At 50.8% G+C, this 22,119-nt stretch overlaps 1 protein-coding gene across 1 annotated transcript in view; it reads right to left on the bottom strand.

The window, feature by feature from the left end:
• The window catches only part of DNAH9 (dynein axonemal heavy chain 9), a 141,846-nt gene that overhangs the window by 66,795 nt on the left and 52,932 nt on the right, over positions 1–22,119 (bottom strand). Inside the window, 10 exon segments of the mRNA XM_041465912.1 lie at positions 719–1,144; positions 2,318–2,578; positions 8,011–8,244; positions 9,730–9,872; positions 11,884–12,007; positions 12,955–13,117; positions 15,568–15,764; positions 16,013–16,174; positions 18,981–19,220; positions 20,541–20,643. Coding sequence (XP_041321846.1) covers positions 719–1,144; positions 2,318–2,578; positions 8,011–8,244; positions 9,730–9,872; positions 11,884–12,007; positions 12,955–13,117; positions 15,568–15,764; positions 16,013–16,174; positions 18,981–19,220; positions 20,541–20,643 — 2,053 coding nt within the window.

Here is a 22,119-nt window from a genome sequence, read left to right as displayed (position 1 = left end):
GTCACAGAATCACAGAATTCTTTGGGTTGGAAGGGATCTTAAAGACCTTTTCCACCCCCTGCCATGGCAGGGACACCTTCCACTGTCCCAGGCTGCTCCAAGCCCCATCCAGCCTGGCCTTGGACATTTCCAAAGATCCAGGGGCAGCCACAGCTGCCCTGAGCACCTTGTGCCAGGGCCTGCCCACCTCACACGGAACAATTTCTTCCCTTTAACTAACCGAAATTTCATCTTTTTTCAGTTTGAAGCCATTCCCTGTGTCCTGTCCCTCCATCCCTAGTGCCCAGTCCCTCTCCAACTCTCCTTCAGGCCCCTTTAGGGCCTGGAATGGGTTCAGAGGTTTCCCTAGAGCATTCCCTTCTCCAGGTGAGCACCCCCAGCTCTCCCAACCTGGCTCCAGCCCTGGAGCATCTCCATGGCCTCCTCTGGGCTCTCTGCAGCAGCTCCAGCTCCTTCCAGTGCTGGGGCAGTTCTGCAGGTGGGGTCTCACCTGAGCACAGGGGCAGAATCCCCCTCCCCTCCCTGCTGCCCACGCTGGGGCTCAGCCCAGCACAGGGCTGGATTTCAGTGCAACAGGAGGGAGAGAAAACCCTGCAAGCCCCAACCCTCTGGATTCCCAGCCTTGCTTTAGAACACAAGCCCCGAGCAGCAGCTCTGCCCAAGCCGAGGATTCCCCCAGGCAGGGACAAGCAGGACGGGTCCCCCCAAGGTCACTCACGGCGATTTTGGCCTTGACAGTGGCCAGCTTGTCCTGGGCTGCTGCCAGCTCAGCGTTGGCCCTGTCCAGAGCCTGCCTCTTGGGCTGCACCTCGCAGAACACGCGGTGGAAGCGCTCGATGTTCAGCACCCACGAGCACAGCCCGGCCGCCGCCGCCGACTTGGTGGCCACGAACTCGGGGTTGAACTTGGGGTCTTGCAGATAGGGCTGGAGGGCTTTCAGGCAGTTCTCGTGGATGTTCTCCTTGTTGAACTTGATCAAGGAGTCCAGGAAGCTGTCTACCCTTGCCATGGCCACTCTGGCTGCTTTCCAGCTCCTGTCCTTGGGGATCTTCCCTCCTGGGGCCGTCAGCACCATCACGGCTGCTGTGACGTTGCTGACAGCAGAAGGAGGTGACCCAAAGGACCTCAGCTCTGTCAGATTGGTCTGAAAAGGGGAAAACAAGGTTGTTAGGTAAAAATGAATGGGCTTCCTTTTCACTCTGCCGCTAATAGAGCCAGGCTCCCAGGCTATCAATCTGATAAATTGGGCTCCTCTGGGCCCCAGCAGTGCTGCCTTTAGATCACTGCTCTGCATGGCTGCAGCACATCTGCTCCATTCCCTGCTCCTGACATCCCACCTGGGACCAGCACAGCACACTGCTCCTCCCCAGGTCCTGGGGGAGCAGGAGGTTTTATGCCCTCTCAGAAGATTGGGATAAATAAGAATGAAATCTGTAGTAATAACAATCAAACCCTCTAAAACAACCTTCAGAGCTTCCCTTCATGCTCCCTCCTACCCAAGCTGAGATGCCAGTGCCAAATCCATCCTCTGATTCCCACATCCTGCAGCCCTCCGGGTTCAGGGAATGCAGCTCTTGAGAAAGCCCAGGCACCCTCACAGGGCAAGCAGCCAAACTGCACTGGAGGAACCAAAAGAGCATTTTTGTCTCCAACTCCTGACTTCCCAAGTTTTCAAACTCACTATCACACTATGCATGAACTGCAGACCAAAACAAATTGCAGGTCCCTCTCTCAGGCACATCACAGAACCACAGAATGAATGAGGTTGGAAAAAAACCTTTGAGATCATCAAGTCCAGCCTATGACCCAACACCACTCATCAACTAAACCACGGCACTGAGTGCCACATCAAATGGGAACCCCTGGAGCACCCTTGAAGGACAAACCTTCCAAGGCACAAAAACTCCTCCCAAAACCAATCTCCTGCAACCAGAGCAATGCTTATCTCCTGATCACAGCTTTTCCCAGTGACATCTTCCTTTGGACCAGCTTTGTCTGCTCCTCTCCGTGGCAATGAGTGAAGGGGAACATGGTGCAGCCTCATGGGTGCTCTGAGTTCCACCAGGAACTCCAGAATCACAGAAACAACCAGGTTGGAAAAGACATTTGAGATCATAAAGTCCAACCTGTGACTAAACACCCTCTTGTCAACTAAACCATGGCACTGAGTGCCACATCCAATCCTTTTTTACACACTTTAGCACCAGCAGTGAGGAAGCTGGAGGAGGGACAATACAATGCGCAGAACTTGGGCCATCAGATGACACAGCCCCTCTCCCCCAGCGAGGAGGAAAACCACTGGGAATCCTCACCCCACCTTGTTGAGGGTGTTGAGAGCAGCCTGGGCAGCTGCCAGGGCAGGCTCAGCCTTGGCCAGGTCCTCCTCACAGTCCTTCTGCTTCTGCTCCACCTCCTGGGCGATGAGGGCCACCTTCCGCTCCTCCTCGTCGGCCACCGCCTTCTTCCTGCTCACCTTCTCCGTCTCCACCCCCACCACCTGGATCAGCTTGTCAGCATCCTCATTCTTCTGCTTCAGCTCCACCTCCTGGGCTGCCAGCTTGGCCTTCAGCTCATCCACCTGCAGGGCAGAGATGTGTGGGAGCTGAGCTGCCCTGTCTGCTCCTCAGTGCCCAGCACAGCCTCACACACAGGGGACCCCAGGGCAGGAAGGGTCTGGCTGTCAGCAGAGCCATGGTGATGCCTTCAGTTGGACCTTCCGTATTGCCAGACTCTGCACTGCATTGGTAAATAACTCTGAGCTCCATACCAAGTGTCAGCAGCTCTCCTCACAGCTCAGGCACACACAACAATCCTTTGCCAGCCCCAGAACCAAGGACACCGCTGCAGCTTCAGCCCCAAAAAGTGCAAAGAACAGGGGATGGAGGAGAGCAACCTGGGAGGGTGGGACTGCATCCCCTGGAGCTGCAATTGGACAGTGAACCCAAGGTGGGAATGGACCAAAACTGATAAAAGTGTGAAAACTCGTGACTCTGAGTCCATGCTGGGTCCGTCTTGGGTGCAGCCCTGGCTGGGCTCTTGCACTGCCCAAGGTGGATCCTTTGAATGGTTTTTTTCATAATTTCCTGCTTTATTCCTTTAACTCTGTCCAGCCTCTGTTCCAGGCAGCCTCTCTTTAGACATCAGTTTCATGCAGCCCAGGAGCCCCATCACACAGCAGGAATGTGCAGGAAATCACTGTAAACCCAAACCCATCACCTTTGGGCACGAGCTCTGATGTCACAACCCCCCTGAGCAGAGGTGCTGTGCCTTGCAGGGGAGGTGGCAAGGCTACAGTTCAGCCTCACTTCATCTTCTCAGCCTCACCAGCAGCAAACCTGGGCACGAGGTGGTTTGGAGCAGAGTCTGTGCCCCAGGAGCTCCCTGAGCCTCCTGCTCACCCCAGCACCCCCTGCCCTCCCCAGGCACAGGGCAGGGGCAGCACCAGCTCTGAGACCATCAGTCCAGCAGGAATCACAGAAACTTGGAATGGTTTGAGTTGGAAGGGACCTGAAACCCCATCCAGTCCCTCTGCCATGGGCAGGGACACCTTCCACTGTCCCAGGCTGCTCCTAACCCGGTCCAGCCTGGTTTGGGATGGGGCAGCCACAGCTGCTCTGGGCACCCTGTGCCAGGGCTTCCCCACCCTCCCAGGGAAGAACTTCCTAACATTATTTTCACCCCAGAAAAATTGCAGTTGGCATCTGCTGACAGGTCCAGAGCTCTGAGGTTCAAGGGGTTTTAGATGTGATGTCAGATGAGTCTGAGAAGGTACATCCCCTTGAGCTGGCAGCCAGGAGGCCACCAGCACGGCCATGGTGGCATCTCCTCACCCCCTGCTCACAAGGGGAGCCCTCAGCAGGATTTGCACAGGGGGAAGCTCACACAGGCTCTCATTGCAGACAGAAAACCTCCTGCTAAAATCCCCATTTCAGTGAATTTTCCCAGGCTCTGGGCAGACCATGGAGCCTTTCCCTGCCTGCTCTCAGGCTCATAAAGGTTCACTTTGAGCTCCTGGGGTACATCTTTACCAACACAAAAATACTCACAGGAAGGGAAGCCAGCCACTGGTTTTGGAGATACCATTCTGATACCAGAAGGGAAAGCACAGCCTGCAATCCATGAACTGAAGCTGTTGACATTTGGCATTGGCTTCACGTGGAGAACAGTTTTTCAGGGCTCTCCACACGCCCTCCATCCATCACCACCCCCTGCTCCTGGCTCTGTGGGACTGCTCTCACCAGGACAAAGGCACAGCTGTAAATCCAGGCTCACAGAATCCCTCCGTGTGACAAACCCAGCAGCAGCTCCTTGTTCATCTCCAGGTCTCTGGGGGCTGCAGGAAATTGAAGTGGGCTCTGCTGATGGCTGATATGGCTGTGACCTTCTGCCCAGAAATCAGCCTTTGTGTGCTGGGTACACACACAATACACACACAAACGGCGGCTCCAGGGCTTTACAGGGCCAGGACAAAACAAGCAGGGGATTAAAATCCACGGGCACTCAACAGCAGCACAAAGAGCAGGTGTAAGCTCAGCCCCGGGGAGCACACAGTGCCCTGCCAAGCTCCCCAGCAATGGAAGGGGAAATGGCTTTGTCAGGGTTTTAAAAAAGGAAGAATGCTGGAGAAGGATTGTTTGCAAGGGCCTGCAGTGACAGGACAAGGGGGATGACTTCAGATTGAAGGAGGGCAGGGTTAGGTTGGCTGTCAGGAAGAAATCCTTCCCTGGCAGGGTGGGCAGGCCCTGGCACAGGTGCCCGGAGCAGCTGGGGCTGCCCCTGGATCCCTGGCAGTGCCCAAGGCCAGGCTGGACAGGGCTTGGATTAACCTGGGACAGTGGGAGGTGTCCCTGCTATGGCAGGGGGTGAAAAATTATGATCTCTAAGATCCCTTCCAACCCAAAAAATTCTGTGATTCTGTGATTCCATGAGAAACCTGTGAGCAGCTTCCTGAGTGCAGAACAATCTGATAAGCAATTAGTAATGTGAGGTGGAAAGGGAAAGAGCAAAGCAAATGAGAAATTCAAGGGTAATGTGCTGTGACTTCATCAGGGAAAGGAAGGGAGAAGCCCTTGCCTACAACCAGAACAGCATGAGAAAAATTATTGAAGAGAAGAAAACCTGGAGGGCAGGCTCCCAGAAGACTCATTTTATCTGATTGTCCCTGCCTTGTTTCAAGAACACAAAATACATCAAAAGGTCAGCGATTAATTGATAGTGGCAGGCAGGCTGGAATCTGGAATGCAGTGATGCAATATTAACCACAGCCATCCTCAGAATTACTCAGCAATGGGTGCTGACCTCTCGGTGGCACACAGCACTCTGAAAAACAAATGACTCATCCCACACATCTTCCCAATCCATTATCTCCTAACGGGAAGGAGGCTTCAGCTTCCCTGAGTGCTGAGGATGCACTGTCCACAGGGAGAGCTGCTTGTAGAACATTGCTGGAGGAGCAAAGTTGATCAACAGCATCAAGGTGTCCAAATCTCCACAGGAAAGAAAAAAAAAAGAAAGGGGATAAAGGTAGAGTGGACCACAGTGAAAGGAGGCAGAGAGGTTATTTTGAAATGGGAGCAGCAAAGTAAAAAAATACCTGCAGCTCCTGATAAAACAGCCCCTCGTGCTGAGGGCACTCTGAAATACAGAAATACACAAACCTCATCCTTTACTGGGCCCTGGAGAATGCCAGTGGTGAGCACCAGTCCCCAGAGCTAGGGCACAGCCAGGTGATACCCAGAGATCAAAATCCTCCCCCTTTACTTTGAAAATTCCCCCCAGCACAACCTGCAGCTGACACACCTGGTGAGAGAGAGGACCCTTCACTTCCTCAGCCCCCAGAGCGGGTATTTCCTGGGGTGAATGTAAAGTTCAGCCACTTAAACCCATGTTTAAGACTGAACATGCTGGTATGATTTCCAATACTGATAAATACCCACACTCTGCTTTCAAATCAACAGCAGTTTTGACTATTGCGCACATCTGGTAATTTAGGTGTTTAATTTTAGGCCCCCAGTGCTAATTTTAGACTTGAATTTGACGTGTTTGTCCTCACTGCTCTGCATCTTAATTACCTGCTCAAGGAGGCACCTCTCAGCCCAGCCTCACTGCAACCAGACACCAACACTGCTCTTTCATCTTTCTTGGGATTTGATTTTCCCATCCTTCCCATTGCCTCAGCAGAGAACCCTGCCCACACATCACCCACTGAAGAGAAGCCTGAAGGATACAGAAGGGTTCCCATGTGTCACAACAGACCCAGGGACTTGTTCTCAAAAGATTCATTTCATATTAGCTGCTCCCCCAAAAAAATAAACCTAATCCACCTTATCCACCACTGGGAAATCCTGAAAAAACAGCAGCACCCCAGAGGTCCATCAGAACTATCGCCTGCATGGGTGAGGTGAGGTTGTTGGAAAATATACCAAGTTTAAAATGTATTATTTTATAATTTCAGTCAGGTTTGTTTGCCTTTGTCCCCAGGGAAGGGGATTTGTGTTTCTTTCCAGGGCATTGTTCCATCAGGCAAGGCCTGATGAATTTAACATCTTAACAAAGTGGGAATAGCACAGAAGATACAGAAAAGATAACGACCATCAGCTCCAAACATCACCCCTGGCATGGTCTGAGACACCTGGTCTGGAAAAAGAGAAACAAGAATGAGAACTTAATTAGCATCAGAGGTAATGAGAACATAATTAGCATCAGAGAGGAAGAGATCTGGAACCAACAGGAAACCAAAGACTAAGAACTCCATAATTTGATATCAATGAACACTGAACCAATGAATCTCTATGGGTTTTGACTGTATAAAATTTGTGAAAAATCTGGCAAAATTCATGTGCCATGGAATGGTTTTCTCTGCACACCCAGGCTGCGTGTGAATGAAATTATTTCTGTTGTACATCCTGGCCAGAATATAATAATGTCTCAATTCTCTAACACTAAAAGTGTTGTTGGAGGGTTTTTGTTTTTCCTGTAGTTTTGGTGACAAGCTGAGGTGTGTGATGGGCAGTGAGGGCATGGCCTCGTGGCTCTGGTGGGTGCCACCAGTGCTCTCTGCTTCCCCCTCCCTCCAAAGGAGACGCAAAAACCAGCACAGGGGACGTGGCAGTGCCCACCCCTGCCATGTCCTGCTCCATGAGCAGGGACTGTTTGAAGGGAGATGGAGATATCAGCACTGAGAGCACCAGCCCGCCCATCCATCACCTCCAGGCACGCTGTGTCCCCTGAGGGTGACAGATGTGATTGATGCCCCCAGAGCTGATGTGTGGAAGGGGATGGACCTGCCAGTCCTTCCTTCTCATCAACCCTCCTGCATTCCTCCAGAGCAGCTCCAGGAGAGCCTCATTTGCCACTGGAGAAGCTTTGCGAGCAAACATTTGTAAGAGTTAATAGAATATGAAATGGAGAGCAGAATGGGAGTGTAGCAACAGATGTGGGTGTCACTGCAGAGAGGGTTGGGAAACACCCAGAACAGCTTCCAGTCACTGCCAGAGGAGTGTGCCAGTGGGAGTTTTCAGCTGGGGGATTTGGGGATGACTGATGTGCATTTCATACATGTATTAGTTTTCCTTAAAGATGGATAGCATATTGGAAGGAAAAATGAACATCAGCTTCATTTTAACAGCATGCACTGTTTAGTTTGAAAGAGTCTTGCTGGGGTTATTGTAGATTTCCTGGATGCAACTTCAACAATCACTGACTGTCCTGTATTTTCTAAGCTGTTTTGTCACCACAGCTGAAATTTAACCATTAAAAGAGGATGGCAGAGCCAGCTGGATCCCAATCTCATTTTATTTACCAAAATCTTTCAGTTACCTCCCAAACAGCAGAGACTGGGCACACACCTCTCCATTCTCCTTTCCAGCACAGAGCATCACTTCTGTTCCTCCAGAAACCCAGCTCAAGCCAGACTAGAGCGAGGATCCAGCCCAAACTTCTTCTGCGCAAGCTCTCCGTCAAACCAAACAAAAAAAAAACCAAGGCAAACCAACCCCAAGGAGCCCTTACCTGTGCAGAGGTGCTCTTGAGCTTCTCCAGGCCGTTCTCCAGGCGCTCCATTTTTGCCTTTAAATCCTTGTCCTTCCTCAGCAGCAGGTTCTGGTAGAGTTTGATTTGCTCCAGGAAGGACTTGGGGGTGGTGTAGTTGTAGCGGCGCTCGTTGCTGAGGTACAGCCGGGACACCTCGTTGACACTGATGTGGACGTGGGCCATGAATTTGCTTATTGATTCCTTGACTGAATCCTAAAGGGAAGATGGGAAGATGAGGAGAATCTGTTTTAAATAGAAAACTATATATAAACACAGGTCTGTGCTGAATAGAAAGGAATTTGGTAACTTTTGATTCTGCTGCGGCACAATCCAGGGTGTAACACCTCAGCTGATCCCTTTTCACTGTTATCTCTAAAATAACTTTGTTGCCCATGTACTTTATACACCTTTTTTATATCTTTTTATCTCACACATTATCTTATTCCAAGCAATTTCTCTACAAAATAACAGCTCTTTTAAGTATAATTTTGGGCTTTTCTCCTGTACAAATGGGAAAAGTGCACACTCCTAAAAAGAAACGTTGTAGGCTTTATTCTTCCTAAATCCTGCCTGGAAAAACTAAATAAACAGAAACAAATCTCTATTCTAGTAGCAGATTGCCATCACTGAGAACTTGACCTATTTTTGCCCTTGAGATTTCCAGAGGCTCAGACACAAGTGGGGAGAGCAGCAGGTTATTTTCTGTGCAGGTTTGGGGCTGCCCTTGTGCTGGCAGAGCTGTCCTTTCCCTGGCAGTGCCATCAGCTCCCAGTGACACCTCAGCAGCTTCCAGTAAGATATCCTCAGCTCCCAGTAAGACATCAGCAGCTCCCAGTGACACCAGAGCAGTTCCCAGTGACACTTCAGCAGCTCCCAGTAAGACATCCTCAACTCCAAGTGACACCTCAGCAGCTCCCAGTGACTCCTCCTCAGCTCCCAGTAAGACATCTTCAGCTCCCATTGACACATCCTCAGTTCCCAGTGAGACATCTGCTCCCAGTAAGATACCCTCAGCTCCCAGTAAGACATCAGCAGCTCCCAGTGACACCAGAGCAGCTCCCGAGGATTGTGAAATACCTGGACTGTAACCAACCACATACTCTGAGAAATGCAGGCAGAAAACGAGTGAAAGGACAAAGGCACCAATCAAGAAGTGTGTGCTTCGTAGTTTGTAGAATCTATAAATATGTGTGTAATGTAAACAATAAACAGCCTCTGCTTGATCATATTGGTCAGCTGCTCAGGAGTCCTGGATTCCCACAACAGGAGGCAAAACAATTCCTTCTCTAGCTGGGGACCAAGGACAAATGATCCAAATCTCAGGCCCAAGAGCACAAACAATGTGGGCTGAAGAGAGAAAAACAAGCAGGATGGGACTTCATAACCTAAAACAGTAACTGAACAATTAACTCCAATATGTAAATGGACTACAGATGGAAACTAAACTTTGTTTATGAAAATATGTCTTGAAGAGCTGGTTTTTGGCCTTGGTTCACAGAAAAACCAAGATAGGATGGAGGCTTTATACCCCCTGGGCTTGGAGCTCTGGAATTTTGTCTTTCTGGCTAGGGAAAAGTACAGGAACTAGCTACTAATACAATAACAGGCTAGAAATATGTGTGTGAAGAACACAGAGAATTTATAAAAGAAAAAGGCAAAAAAAATCATTCAGCACCAGCCCCTCGTGCTCCATCTCACCTTCAGCTGCCGTCGGACTCGCTCGATGAAAAACCTCCAGCAATTCTCCCTGGAATCCAGCAGCCCCCGGCCCCTGACATCATTCCTCACACTGCTGATGATGTTTTCCACTTCATCATCAGGGAAGAGATCCGGGATTTCCCCTAGGAGAGGAGGGCATGCTGGGGTTTAAACGTCTGGATGTTGTTGTGGTCTCAGAGCAAAGGGAAGCTGCTGTCCCCCTCTTCAGGGGCTCAGGGATGTCCCCTCCTCAGGTAAAACCCCTGCACCAGGTCCCCCTGAGCCCCAGGAGCAGCAAAGGGGCACAGAAGGTCATTCTGCTGAAAAATAAACATCTGTGAGAGCAAACTTCCTTATAAAACACAAGGGAAAGGAAGTGAGAATAGAGTCAAAGTAGAAAAATTTTTTTTTTTAGCTCTGCAGTCTAATTAGATTAAAAAAGAAATATTCAAATCCCTAATAAGCCATACATATTATAAAATCATTGAAGTTTTGCAAATGCATTAATTACATGTAAAATTTTTGCAGCTGTTCAGGGCACTTTCCAGCAGTGGCCAAGTAACTCCCAAACCATCCAAACATTTTACAAGTTACAAATCTTGTAAAAACTTTTATAAGTTAATAGTTAAGCAGCTGTTTGCCAAAAATGCAACCAACCAAATTTTTTTTTTCTTATTGTTTCCTTAATATATCACATATTCACTTCCTTTCTGGCTTCTGATTTGATTAAAATCATCATTATTGAGCCAGATCCTTTCAATGTGAGCACTGATCACTTAGGGAAATACACTAATCAGAAATCTGCTCATTCATCCAAGAGATTAAAAGGTATATTTTGTTCTAGATAATGACAAGTGAAACCAGTAAGAAATACACCTTCCACTATCTCAGGGTTCTCCAAGCCCCATCTAACCTGGCCTTGGACATTTCCAGGGATCCAGGGGCAGCCACAGCTGCTCTGGGCACCTGTGCCAGGGCCTGCCCAGCCTGCCAGGGAAGGATTGTCCCCTCTCCTGTCCCTTTGTCCCAAGTCCCTCTCCAACTCCCTTGGAGCCTCTTTAGGCACTGGAAGAGTCTCTAAGGTCTTCCCAGAGCTTCTCTTCTGCAGGCTGAGGAATCTCAGCTCTCCTGAGGTTCAGTCATGAGATGTTTGTGCATCTACACCACGGGTAGGAGTTGGTGGGAGCCCCTCCCCACAATCTGCAGCAATCCTGTCCCTGCTCCTGATCACAATCACTACAGCTGATTCAGAGGGAAGAGCTTCAGAGCTTGTTTGCTGCTGAAGCCATCTGGCCACCAATTTACAGCCACACATGTCACCTCTGGAGCTACTCGCCAGCAGTTGTGCTGCTGATTCCTCACCTCTCCCCATCCCTGGTGGGACCTGGCCCAGCTGCCACCTTCCCCATCCAACTCACAAACAAGGCCAAAAGTGGCAGGGATCTGCCAGAGAAAATGGGGACATGCCCACTGCAGGTGTCCTCCCATGGTCCTGGTGACACAGCCTGCACCCCCAGAACTGCCTGGCACAGCTGGCACAGGGTTGCTCAGCCACACACACCTGTGCCGTGCTCTGCAGGGAAATGGAGCACTGGTGTGGACACCAACTGCCCTGCAATGGTTTGGGGGAGCAGCACCTCAAAAACCTGAATGCAACTGGAAAAACGACAGGGAAAGGACTGGAATGGGATAAGCAGCCAGGTGACACACACTGACAAGGTCACCCCTTCATCCTCCAGCTCACAGATACTCCATCCAAATCTTGTATCCAGAAACAACCTTAATTTCTGAGGTGGATGCAGGAGATCCACAGGTGAAACTCCTCACCTGGTGATAGATTCCCTTGGCTCTGCCCCCCGCTGAAACAGCTCAACAGACACATCCCTTAACAACTATCTGCAGAATCCCATGCCATATGGAAAAACAGGTACAAGCCATGAGGGAAGCACAAGAAATCTCCCAGCTGATGGTACATAGAGGCCCAGGGAAACCTTGGCACAGCTTTTACTCCAGAGCTCAACTTCATCTTTTATTCACCAGGAAATGTAACTTCCAGCACATTTCATCATTGCCCCTTTGTCTATTCCAGAATTCCAGGTGCTGCCAGGAGCAAAACTCCCCAGGAGAGGGGAAGGCAGAGCCCGAGGGCTGTACCTGATGCCAAGAAGTCGTTGACCAGCACCAGGAACTGCTCGTCCGCGAGCTGCGCGTCGCTCAGCAGGAACACGGAGCCCACGCTCTTCAGCCCAGCCTTCAGGTACAGGTTTGCCAGGTCTGCCTGCAAGGGGGACACCAGGAGGGCTCACATGCTGCAAAGCACGGGCCAGGCACAGAAATGGGATCCTTCAGAACTTGTCCAGTGGCTGAGAACATCGGCACAGGTGAGGGCTGAGGCTCGGGGCTGGGATGTTCTCAGGGCAGTGCCAGGAGAGCCCAGGTGTGGCTGCAGCCCGGGGCAGACACACTGCAGCAAGGCATTTGCTCCTCTCCACAGCTGCATGTTGTCTCTGGGGTGTTTCAGTATCGCATTTAGGTTAGAAGAGCCCTCTAAAGACATCATATCCAACTGTTCCCCCAGAGTGGCCAAAGCCACCGCTAATCCATATCCCCAATGCCACATCCACATAGCTTTTAAATCCCTCCAGGGGTGGGCATTTCACCACCTCCCTGGGCAGCTGTGCCAGGGCTGAACAGCACTTTCAATGAAGAAATATTCCCAAATATCCAACCTGAGCCTGCCCTGGCCCAGCCTGAGGCCGTTCCCTCTCCTCCTGTCCCTGTTCCCTGGAGCACAACCCAATCCCCCCGGCTGTCCCCTCCTGGCAGGAGTTGTGCAGAGCCACAAGATCTCCCCTGAACCTCCTTTTCTCCAGGCTGAGCCCCTTCCCAGCTCCCTCAACTCTCCTGCAGCTCCAGACCCTTCCCCAGCTCCGTTCCCTTCCCTGGACACGCTCCAGCCCCTCAGTGTCCTTCCTGTCCTGAGTGTCCCAGAGCTGTCCCCAGCACTGGAGGTGCTCCAGCAGTGCCAGCACAGGGGACGGGCACTGCCCTGGCCCTGTTGCCACCCCAGAACTCCATCAGCCCAGGTGACCTTGACCTCCTGCCCACCTGGGCACACCTGAGCTCACGATCATCCTCCCCCATTCTCTTTCCCAACACACAACGACCCTTCAGGGCAACTTCTGCTCTTTTTTTTTCCCTTCCCCTCCATTTCAAATCCCCCACCTTGAGGTCAGGGACGCCGTAGCCTTTCCTCAGGGTGATCTGGAAGACCTCCAGGGAGCTGAGGAAGGCAGCCAGGCGGGTCAGGCTCTGCTTCCCCGTGCCTCCCACGCCGACCAGGAGCGCGTTCCCCCGCGGCGCCGCCAGGACGCGGCTGATGCGGCAGCTGCACCGAGGCATACAAAACCTCTCATTAACAGGAGTATTTCCTATTTCTCTGCCCACTGCTTTTCAATACATATTTTATTCACTAGGAAATTGTGTTCTGAGCGGGGTGAAGAATGGCAGTCTCGGAGACGTGGCAGCAATCAATGCCCATCTCTGCTGAGACCTGTCCAGAAAAAAACCTCAAGTTTGGTGGCAATTCAAAATGTGCCCTGTTTTTTTTCCACCTGCCAAGTCCTGCTGGACAGAACAATGTTTTAAGTGAAGGCCTGGGTGTCTTTGCAGGGAGTGCAAGGGGAAAAGGACACTACATTAACATGCAAAAACTGAGAGCAAAATTCAATTCTGACTCCCCTCCCCAGAAAAGCTCCTCTTGTCAGGACTTTGGGATTCGTGCACAGGTGAGGAGCCCTGCTGAGCATTCCAGAACATTCACAGCTGGCTGGCATGGCACAAACCTGCCTGGAAAACATTCTCTGTTCCTTTTATCCATACCACCACTACATAAGAGTGAGATTTTCTCACTCTTACAATGAACTTGCTGTTATTTCCCAGGTCTGCTGCCCTGAGGGTCCTATGGTGAACCCTGTCTGCCTCCCTTTTGTTCTCTTTAAGCAAATGCTGACACCCCCACATGTTCCCTGTTAGGTGAGGGGTGTCCAGAGGATCCCACCTGTGAAACCTTCCCTGTCCTGGGTTTGAAACACAAGCCCCATTCCTTTATTCAGCTCCCTTCACTATTTTCCTGGATTAATCTAATTATTTTTAATTTAAGAAAGTGAGAAACACTACCCTGCTTTATTACAGCTCCAGTATTCCATAATCTATGCACAGACTCTGACCGATTTTATTATAATTTAATAATTTCTGTGAAATTATTTCCATAAAAGCAATCCAGACTGTGAGGAGAGCTTTAGCATTCCTGCTCTGAATTACCCAGGCCAGCTCTGCCCGTGTCACTGCCTTGATGTGCTCCCCAGGGCTCCGTGCTGTGACACAGCCCTGGATGAGGTGACTGACAGATATCCCCCATGGCCCTACACATATTAAGTCATCAAATGTCTTTTTTGCTTCTTTTTTTTCTCCCAACTGAAAATCTTCAGCAAATTCAAGCTGACATTCAGAAGCTGTTTGAGATGGAAGAGGTTGTGTATTTCAGCCAAATGCAATTTCCAAATGCAGCGAATGAGATTCACTCAGCTCCAGTGAAATCGTGAAGTGCTGCTGGGTGCTCAAATCCTGCTTTCCTCATTATTCTCAGTAAGAACTGGAGGGGCAGTGCCATGTTTTGCAAATTCCAATTGCAAATCCCGATTCCTGCAAAGTGCTAGAGGAGCACAGGGTCAACATTCCTGTCACCATTCTGCAGGCAATGCAAGCAGAAACACTCATGGACAGCAGATTCCATGGCCCCCATGGATGGAGGAGGGAATGCCCAGACTGTCAGGGAAAATCTGCCCCAGCCCAGTGGTCAAAAACCACCAAAACCAAAAAACAAAGTGGTTGGGAGCACTTGGAACAGACAAATTTGTTTTTGTGTATTAAAAAAAAATTCTATATATACATTTGTGTATATATACATATATATATACACATTTGTGTATATATATATACATTGTATATATATATATATACACACACACATACATATATATATATAAATATGCAAATGCTACTCCTGTGTATATACAATATACAGATATATATAACAGGCTGCCAGGTCCAGTGAGAATTAAAACCACCCACCCTGGCTGCAGCAGGTCAGGGGCTTCCTTCCAGCTTAGAGTCCCAAATCTGCACCTCCTGGGACAAGGTTTCTGCACAAATTCAAGCTCTGATTGCCAGGGCAGCTCCATCTCCTGAAGCCACCTAAGGCCAGCTCTGCATCTCAGCACCCAGAAGTGATTCTGTCTCTGCTGGGATTCCCCCAGGCTGTGTGTGAGAGCTGGAGGTGCCCCCCAAAGCACGTCAACAGCTTCATAATAATCAGCAGGAGGCTTATTTTCATATAGTCCCACATGTCCAATTTCCAGCTGGAATCCATCTGCACCTCCAGGCATCTCCATGCAAGCAGGTTTTCCAGAGGATCAAAGCAGTTTAAATGCCTCCATCCTTTAAAAGTAGTAGGCTGAATGCACATAATCTTACTTTATACAGAGGAAAATCCCTCTAAGGGCCTGTGTAAATGTGGCTCTAAACCAGCAGTCAGCATCTGGGGAAAGCCCAGTACAACCAGCTCTGTCCTGGCTGGCAAGGGAAGACAAAAAAGCACCTGAGTGTTGTCACATCTGAGAAATGTTTATGCAGAGTGCAGGACCTGGCACTTGGCCCTGTAGAACTACAAATTATTTGCCTCAGCCCACGGATCCATACTCCTACATCCTCCAGGAAATCCCAAAAAACCACCTGCACGGACAAATGATGGGAGAATAAAGGCAGAAAAGCCCTTACACGTGGCTCATGGCATCCTCAAACAGTACCAGGTCCATGGCAGCATTGACTTCGTTGTAGCTCTCCAAGGCTTCCACGAGGATCTGGTTCAGCTCCTCCCAGCTCGGAACTGGCCTATAGCCAGGCTCCCCGAGGCCTTTGGCAAAATGGCAATAAATATTCATGTGTTTGGCCTGCTCTAAAGTGTCCTCAATATCCTGTAAAAGAGAAGAAAATAGAGAACAAATGCAGGAAAACCCACTGCAGCTCTGAGCCGCCTTCCAAGGGAATTGTGGTGTTCCAGCCTTTTATGTCCACATGGTTGCACCTGTGTGTTAGAAAAGGGGAAACAAGCACAGAGGTGAAAGAGAGGGAAAGGAAAATCCCCAGAACTGATTTCCCTTTCAATAAACCCATTCTGTTCCATTCTCATCAGAATCAGACCTCATCAGACCTCCACACTTACGTCGTAGCATTTCTTCACCATCTCCCGCTGGATTTTATCAAAAGTGTCCCAATCCACCTCCTCAACCATCCTGTCCCGGTACACCCGGTTTGACTCGTGCAGGTAGAGCTTCACCAGGTCTTGGGGCTGCTTCAGACATTCGGGGGTAGAGAACAGCAGGCCCTGTGGGGAGCAAGGAGAGCCAGGAAAGCCAGGCTTGGCTGGAGGGAATCCACCCCAGCACCCACCAGGCTGAGTCCCCTCCCAGCCACCTGCACCTGGGCAACCCCACCCCAAACACCCAGGGAACGTGTCCTTTGTGAATCCAAAACTCCCAAAGCTGCTTCTCAGCCCAGAGGGGTTTGAGTTGGAAGGGACCTTAAGGATCATCCCAATCCACCCCTGCCATGGCAGGGACACCTCCCATTGTCCCAGGCTGCTCCCAGCCCCAATGTCCAGCCTGGCCTTGGAGCAGCTGCTCTGGTACCCTGTGCCAGGGCTTCACCACCCTTTACAGCCAAGAATTCCTTCCCAGGATCCCATCTAAACCTACTCTTTGTCAGTGGGAAGCCATTCCCTGTGTCCTGTCCCTCCATCCCTTGTCCCAAGCTCCTTTCCAGCTCTCTCAGAGCCCCTTCAGGCCACAGTCAGTTCACTTCAGAGCACTCCTCAGGCTGAACAACCCCAATTCTCCCAGCCTTTCCTGCCAGCAGAGCTGCCCCATCCCTCTGATCATCCTGGTGTCCCTCTGGGCTCCCTCCAGCACCTCCAGGTCCTTCCTGGGAGGTCCCCTGGTGCTGGGACCCCCGAGCTGGACAAGTGCTTCAGGTGAGGTCTGACAAAGCAGCACAGAGGGGTGGAATCATCTCCTCAACCTGCTGCCCACAGCCCTGGGAAGGTTTCCCACATTCTTTTGAAGGTTTACACTGATTGCACCCATTTGAATCCCCCATCCAGCCTCCCCGGGCTGGGCTGGGGTCCTGCTCTCAGCATCTGGGGCCCTGCAGAGCCAGGCACCAGCCCAGACACGTGGTTCTGCCATCCCAGCCCCATGCCACGGGTGCTTTGTCAAGAAGGAAAAAAAGGTTTGGAAATGTTACTGGTGGCTATTTTTTCTTTTAATCAATTAATTCTAATTAGGTGCATTCTGCCTGCAGGAAATATCAGTTGCTGTCTGCTTAGCACAGTATGTTTACCATGAACTCTATTAAAATGCATAAAAGAATTATATTTCAAAGAGGTGTCGCCTATACTAAGCCTATTAACAGCACACAGGGTTTTCAATGGTATGAATTAAACAGACAGCTTTTATTCCTAACATCTAATTATTTATACATTAAATATTAAATGCATTGAAAGCAATGTAAAGCAGGCCCTCTCTGCTCACTGGTCCACGGCTCAGATTGTTTGGATTTCACATCTGTCATTACAGCTGTCAAATTATTTTATTTATTCCAGAAAAAAAAAAAATGGTGAGAAAAGCTGACAACTCAGAGAGGAAGGAAAAACACATCAGATCCCAAACTGATTAAAATAGAATTAAAAATCGCTCAATCCCTCTGAAGGGACTGAATCTAAAGACCCCCACACCCCAAAAGCAAGAGGGACACGTGGCTGTGGGTCACTGCATCTGGGATGGAGGTGGAGCCAACATTTAAAAGAAACAAAGAAAAGAAGAGGATGGGGAATCCCTTGAAAGGAGAATGAGGAGCATTCCTGTCACCCTCTGGCCCAGAGCTGGGAGCTGGCAGGATGTTTTCTGTTACCCCCAACCCTGGCACATTCAGCAGATCAAATTAAAGCCTCCCACTGAAAAGGTGAATTGTTCTCTCCCTGCACCTCCCAAAACCCAGATGAACTGGAAGGCAGGATTTACCAAGACCCACATCTCACATCCTGAGCTGCTGATGCTCAGCTGAGCACAGTGACAGCCCTGACTCCTTCCTGCCACAGTGGAGTTAGTCACTTGTTCAGGTCCTGGTCCCAGATTTCTCTGTCTGTCTCTGCCTCAGCTCCTGTCTGATGGCAGGCACAAGGCTCTGAACTTCCACGTCCCCACTTTGTGAAGCAGGTGTTAACAAGGACAGTGACAAATGACCAGCTGGGGGTTTAGAACAGGCTACGGTGCTGACCCTCGGTGTGGCTGCTCAGGAATTTATCAAATTTTATTAATCAGCCTGAAAATCTGAAAGGCTCTTTGAGCAGTAACACCAGCTGCTCCAAAGCACGAGACTGCTGGGGAAAACAGAAAAACAAAATCTCACCAAGGATGGAAGACAACATTTCTGGAGCTGAACAACTTCACTTTGGTGCAGTGGCTGGTGATTCAGTTTCAGTGGTAAAATCAAAGCTGGTTTGGATTGATTTATCACTCTTTAACTGCCATCCTGCATGCTCAATGCTGAGCACCTGAGAGGACGTGCTGGTACAGCCACCAAGCTGCCCTGGCTCTGGCAGAGCAGCTGAACCAGCCACTGCTGTCCTCTCCTCAGGGCCAGCACCCACAGAGCATCCAGCTCCTGTCCCAAGCAGGAAAAGCTTCCCTGTGTGGTGGGGTGGTGCCACGGACCCCCACCCACACCAGTGGGGTGGGGATCACCGAGACAAGCCCAGCTCCAGCACCCTGACAACAGCCACTGCTCAAAGGGCTGGGGTCAGGAGCCCAAAGCTCTCTCCTGTTTGTCCTTTTTCCAGCCAGAGGACACTTCAAACCCCTCAAAATCTACACCTCCCTCTGGAGCTGTGCATCCCTCCCCATTGGCCAGAGGAGGCTGGAAAGTAAATAGTCATGGGTGATGGCTCTGGAATCCACCCAAAACCAGTCAGGGGTCAGGGAATGGCCCCAGGTCACCCCTGAGCTCAGGGAACACCCATGCTGTGTCACTGCTGAGTGGCACACTGTGTTTGGCTCACCAAGGGCCAGAGGGACCTCAGCTGCCTGTGACACAGGCACAAACTCCAAATGGCACAGGACAGGAGCTGCACTTACTTGGAAGATATTGGAGAAGTCTCTGAGGTTGAAAACGTAGTGGAACTTGACAGCTGTTGGCAGGAACGTGGCAGCCACCTTCTGATGGAGCCCCAGGGCCAGGGCAATGAGCTGCTGGGCTGATTTTTGCACAGCCTCTGAGAAGTTCCCACTGGCCAGGTGCTGCTCTAAGATGGTGCTGTAGATCCTGGACAAAGAGTCCTGCTCAGGGTTGGAGAGAGCGAAGACACAGAAGTGACGCTGAGGAAGAGAAAGTGAGAGGTGGGAAGGTCAGAGACGGAAACCACCTCGCAGGTCAGTGCCCTTTCTGTGGCTGGACACAGCACTGAACAATCTCATCTGGGCTCCACCTCCCAGGAAAGGTTGGCCCAGATGATCTTTGGAGGTTCCTTCCAACCTGGCATGCTCTATGATCCCATGCCTTGAAGCCCACTGGAACTATGTCCCCCCTCCATATTCCCAGCAGAGGACAGCTGGCAGGAGACACCTTCTGCTGGCTGGACAAGGGATTTTCAGTGGTGTTTCACAAGGGAAGCTCAGTCCACTGAAGAGCTGAGAGGTCTGAAGGCCCCACAGAGCCCTGGGGAAGCCCAGGCCTGTCTGTGGTAGGAGCAGCCCCTCCCAGGAGACACTTTGTTGATGAGGAGCTTGCAGAGGAAGAGAACGTAGAATGATTAAGGTTAGAAAAAACCTCTGAGATCAAGTCCAACCTTTGAACAAATCCCAGAGCATACTGTGCAGTGCCACATCTACTCATTTTTGAGCACATCCAGAGCTGGTGACTCCACCACCTCCCTGGGCTGCAAGTTCCAATGCCTGGCCACCAAAAGACTTTCAAGAACTCTGGTCCAGCAGAATCAGCTAGAGGAGGGCAAAATCTGCCTGTCTGAACCAGAAGTTTTCCTGAGAGTGGGTGTCCAGCTGCTGGGGAACTTGTGACTTCTTCCTCCCACTGAGCAGTAAAAAATGAGGAAACACAAAGAAAGGAGAAATTCCATCAGGAATTAGTCACTTCATGCTGTTTCCACTGACTGAACGACAGCAGGATCTGCCACGGGTTCTCCTGGAGCCTTGGGCCTGAACTGTTACAGGAGCCTCCTTGAGCCAGGTCTCATAAGCTCTCGGAGGTCTATAACACACACCCAAGATAGCTCAGGTACTATTGGAGGCATAAAATCAGCAGGATGACTTCTGCTGCAGTGCTGGAAACAAAAAGGTTTAATAAAAGGCAAAATAACAAACAGAGAAAAAACCAAGCCAGGTGCAAGAGGTTCTTGCTCCTGGTCAAACACCCCACAAAAGTGATTATTTCCTTTGTTCTCTTCTTTTTCTAGTAAATTGCGCAGGCAGGACTTTTTAGCTGCTGTCCAATTGGCTATCCTTAAGTGTGAGGTGAAGTCCCCCAGGTCCCATGGGATGTCTTTTCACCTAATCAAGGAAACTCCTGGGCTTCTTTCCTTTTTAAGGGGACAAAGGATAGTTTTGTCACTCCATCAAGAGGGGGCACATTCCTACACTGAACAAGCCACCCAAAAATCAGAGCCTGGAGCAGGGCGTTACCTGGAGCCGGGGGTTGATGGTGAAGCTCCCGGCAGTGGGGTTCATGCAGGACACGTACTGCACATTGCTGATCTCCTTCAGGCACAGCCTGCTCCTGTCGTACCTTGGGGCACAGCAAACGCCACACGCGGTGAGCACACACCCCTGAGTGGGACTGTGGGCTGCCAGGACCCTCGTGGCTTCAGGGGGGTGACATTCTGCCCCTCTCCACATGGCCCAGCTGCTGGGGGAGATCCTGGAGCTGGCGTTTCCACCAGCTGGTAACGAGTGCTGAGCAAAGCTCTGGGCTCAGCCCCAGCATGGAAATTGTGGGAAACCACGGGAGGGACTCTGGTCAGGGCCAGGGCAGGCAGGCTGCAGGGAAGGATGTGCAACCAGAGCAGCCCAAGGGAGCAGAGCTGTGCCCCTGTCCCTCCTCAGCACCCCGGGCTCAGCAGCAGCACCAAGGGTGCACCAGAGCTGCTGCTGAGAGCAGGGCAGGGAGCCTGGACCCACCTGGGAGGGGACAGCTGGCACATGGTGTCCCCAAAATGTGGCATGGCTCCCACACACCCCACACACCCCCTTTTTGCCCAACCTCCCCAACACCCACAGCCCTGAATTTCTGCTCCCACCCCACTGTGCTTCTGTGGTTGGGAAGATTTTGTTCAAGTCTGGGCACACACAGCTGAGCAGACTGGGAATGTCTCTGTGTCTCTGCCTTGTTTTTCCCGTGGGAGAGCTGTGAGTATCCCTGTCCTGCTGGCTGCAGTGTAAAGCACTCCACTCTCCTTCCAAAGCACTGCTGCTGGTTTTCCTAGAGATTACCTCTGCCTGGAAAACAACTGTTTGCTGCTGCCTGGCTGAAAACAGCACCAGGATCTCGCAGCAGGGGCAGTCCATGGCCTCCCTCCATGCTCAGGGAGTGTTTGCTGGTGACATGGGACAGCCCAGGGTGCACAGTGCTCTCCTCACCCACAGCCTCCCAGCCAGCTCCACCACGGGATGGGAAGAGGGCTCTGCATTCATCTCAAACCCCATTCCCAACACCAGACTGGACAAAAAGTTCTCAGCCCATCCTTGCACCTGACATCTTGTGTTTCACCCACAAAAGACTGAGAACTTTGGGTTTTATAAGTGTGGCAATCAGTAGTGTTATAGAACTTTTTGTTAGGTGACAGCTTATGTTGTGGTGCACCAGTTTTAGTTGTTCTCTTGCACTGCGTGAGTGGGAATTTGCAGAGAGTAGTTCTGTATTGCACTGAATAGCTTATGCCACATGGCTTGTTATCCCTTTCCCCCATCTCATGATCTTTCCCTCACCCACCCCAGTACCCCCTGGTGGTCCCTCCTGGGTTACCCCTCCCCTCACTGGTGTCCCATTGCCTGTGGACCTCTCCCTCTGTCCCCATCCCTAGGTATAAATGTCCCCTGCCACCAGGGAACACCCTCTTTCTCCCATGGGTTCATCCTCCTGGTGTGTCTCTTGGAATAAAGGAGAACATTCCCACGTGGAGAAGAGCACTTCTCAATCTTTTACCTTAGTCTATTTTTATGGTGTGAGCAAGTGTCCGTAGCTAGCTGGAACGGACCCCAACAG

This window comes from Pyrgilauda ruficollis, unplaced genomic scaffold (genome assembly GCF_017590135.1).
Source record: "Pyrgilauda ruficollis isolate IOZ18807 unplaced genomic scaffold, ASM1759013v1 scaffold194, whole genome shotgun sequence".
In the NCBI taxonomy this organism is placed as follows: Eukaryota; Metazoa; Chordata; class Aves; order Passeriformes; family Passeridae; genus Pyrgilauda; species Pyrgilauda ruficollis.
Note: the sequence above shows the minus strand (reverse complement) of the source record. Positions and strands in the feature narration are given on the sequence as shown.